The 1,638-nt window shown below is 42.6% G+C and overlaps 1 protein-coding gene across 1 annotated transcript; it reads right to left on the minus strand.

Annotated features, from left to right (window-relative positions):
- LOC127537586 (nicotinamide riboside kinase 2-like) lies at window positions 1-617 on the minus strand. The gene has a single exon (XM_051960209.1). The coding sequence runs from the start codon at window positions 534-536 to the stop codon at window positions 12-14; it is 525 nt and encodes a 174-aa protein (XP_051816169.1). The 5' UTR covers window positions 537-617; the 3' UTR covers window positions 1-11.
- Between the last annotated feature and the right edge of the window lie 1,021 nt (window positions 618-1,638).

Raw genomic sequence — 1,638 nt, forward strand, 5'->3', positions numbered from 1 at the left:
TCAATAATCTTTCACAGTGAGCAGATGTTCTTGTGTTGCAGGTCCATGGTCCAGACGTGGCCATCGAACAGGTCGGGGGGGTCTGGCACCGTGGACTTCCTAGAGCACCTCCTCTTTTTACATTCTTCATATGGGATGGAAATAAAGTAACGTTGGTTTAGCACATCGATCAAAGACCTGTAGGTGTGAAGCAGGAAGCCCTCCACAATGAGGATGTGAGTCTCCTCCTCCTCCTCCTTGTGGTCGAACTTCAGGATGATCTCTGTGTCCAGGGTGTTATTAACGCCAGGAGACTTCTCAAACTTCACCGGGTTTTCCAGCAACACGTAGATCATACTCATCAAGGCATCCATGTCCAGAGCAGTGATGACATCGTACTGCTTAAAGCCATCTTCACCAACTTCAATCTGATCTTGGGGCTTGAAGAAGTCCTCCTGTTGGACCACGCAGCAGTTGGGCAGGTTCTTGATCAGGTGGTTGGTGAGGGTGGTTTTCCCTCCATCGGTTACGCCGCTGATGCTGATGATGTACTTCATGTTCTTGGATTGGTCAAAGCTCGGAAAAAAGGTCAAAAACTTCAACAAAAACCGGGTCGGGAGTGATCGGACGTGGAAGAAAGCAGAAAAAGAGAAGGCTGCAGCCGGAAACGTCAACTACTCCAGTCCTCCATGGCACTTGGATTTAGTGAAGAAGGTAAGAGTAGAAAGGGAGCTGCCATTTGGATGCGGTTCTTCCACCGAGAGAGGACCTCTTTCTGTTGTCGCTGCGACACATACTGTTCTAGTTGAGGTTTTAGGTGGAATATTCCTTTGAACCAGCCCCTCAGGTCTCTTTGAGGACTTTGAATGGAATACTCGGTTAAACCAACATTTTAGGTGCATGTCCAGGGATTGTTGGTGGAATGTTCCTTTAAGGTGGATGTGTGAGGGCCTTGTAGGTGGAATACTTCCTGAAACCAACCTTTTAAGTCAACATTCAAAGATTTAAGGTGGAATATTCCTTTAAACCAACCTTAATTTAATCTTTTATTCATTATCAAGTGAGAAACCTCAATCCAAACTCCTCATAATGACATGAGATTTATGCTGCTGTTATTTGTTTAGTCCAGACTAAATGACAGAAATCCACAACTGTAATTTTATTTCAGGACTCGGTTATTAAATATCAAAACAATCCATGTGACTCTAAAAAGTCAACAGCTTCACAAATTCTAAGATTAAACTCTCCACAAGGATCCAAAAGAAGTTGGACTTCTACATGACAGCTTTAATTATTCTTCATCTACTTCATGAAAAGTTTAGTCAATAAAAAGACAAAAACTAATATTTTCAGCTGAACTAAAGACAGACTTTGTGATTTTTCTGCTCACATGTTGTGTTGTTGTAAACGTACTCTTTCAAATAAATAGCTGCCTAACCCCCTGGAAACCAACGTTTGTCCTGTTTTTGTGTCGCTCCTCTGCGACCCTAGACAGCCAGTTATAATGTTTTTTGAGCAACACACCATACTATGACGTTTTTACGGTGAAGGTTCTACTATGAAACCAGTTTGACATGTTCAGGCATTCTATGAGTGAAAACTCAGAGATTTCAGGTATCAGAAGGCGGTTTTCAACTTTCTTTGTTGACTTTCTGCTTC

This window comes from Acanthochromis polyacanthus, chromosome 15 (genome assembly GCF_021347895.1).
Source record: "Acanthochromis polyacanthus isolate Apoly-LR-REF ecotype Palm Island chromosome 15, KAUST_Apoly_ChrSc, whole genome shotgun sequence".
NCBI classification, from domain to species: Eukaryota; Metazoa; Chordata; class Actinopteri; family Pomacentridae; genus Acanthochromis; species Acanthochromis polyacanthus.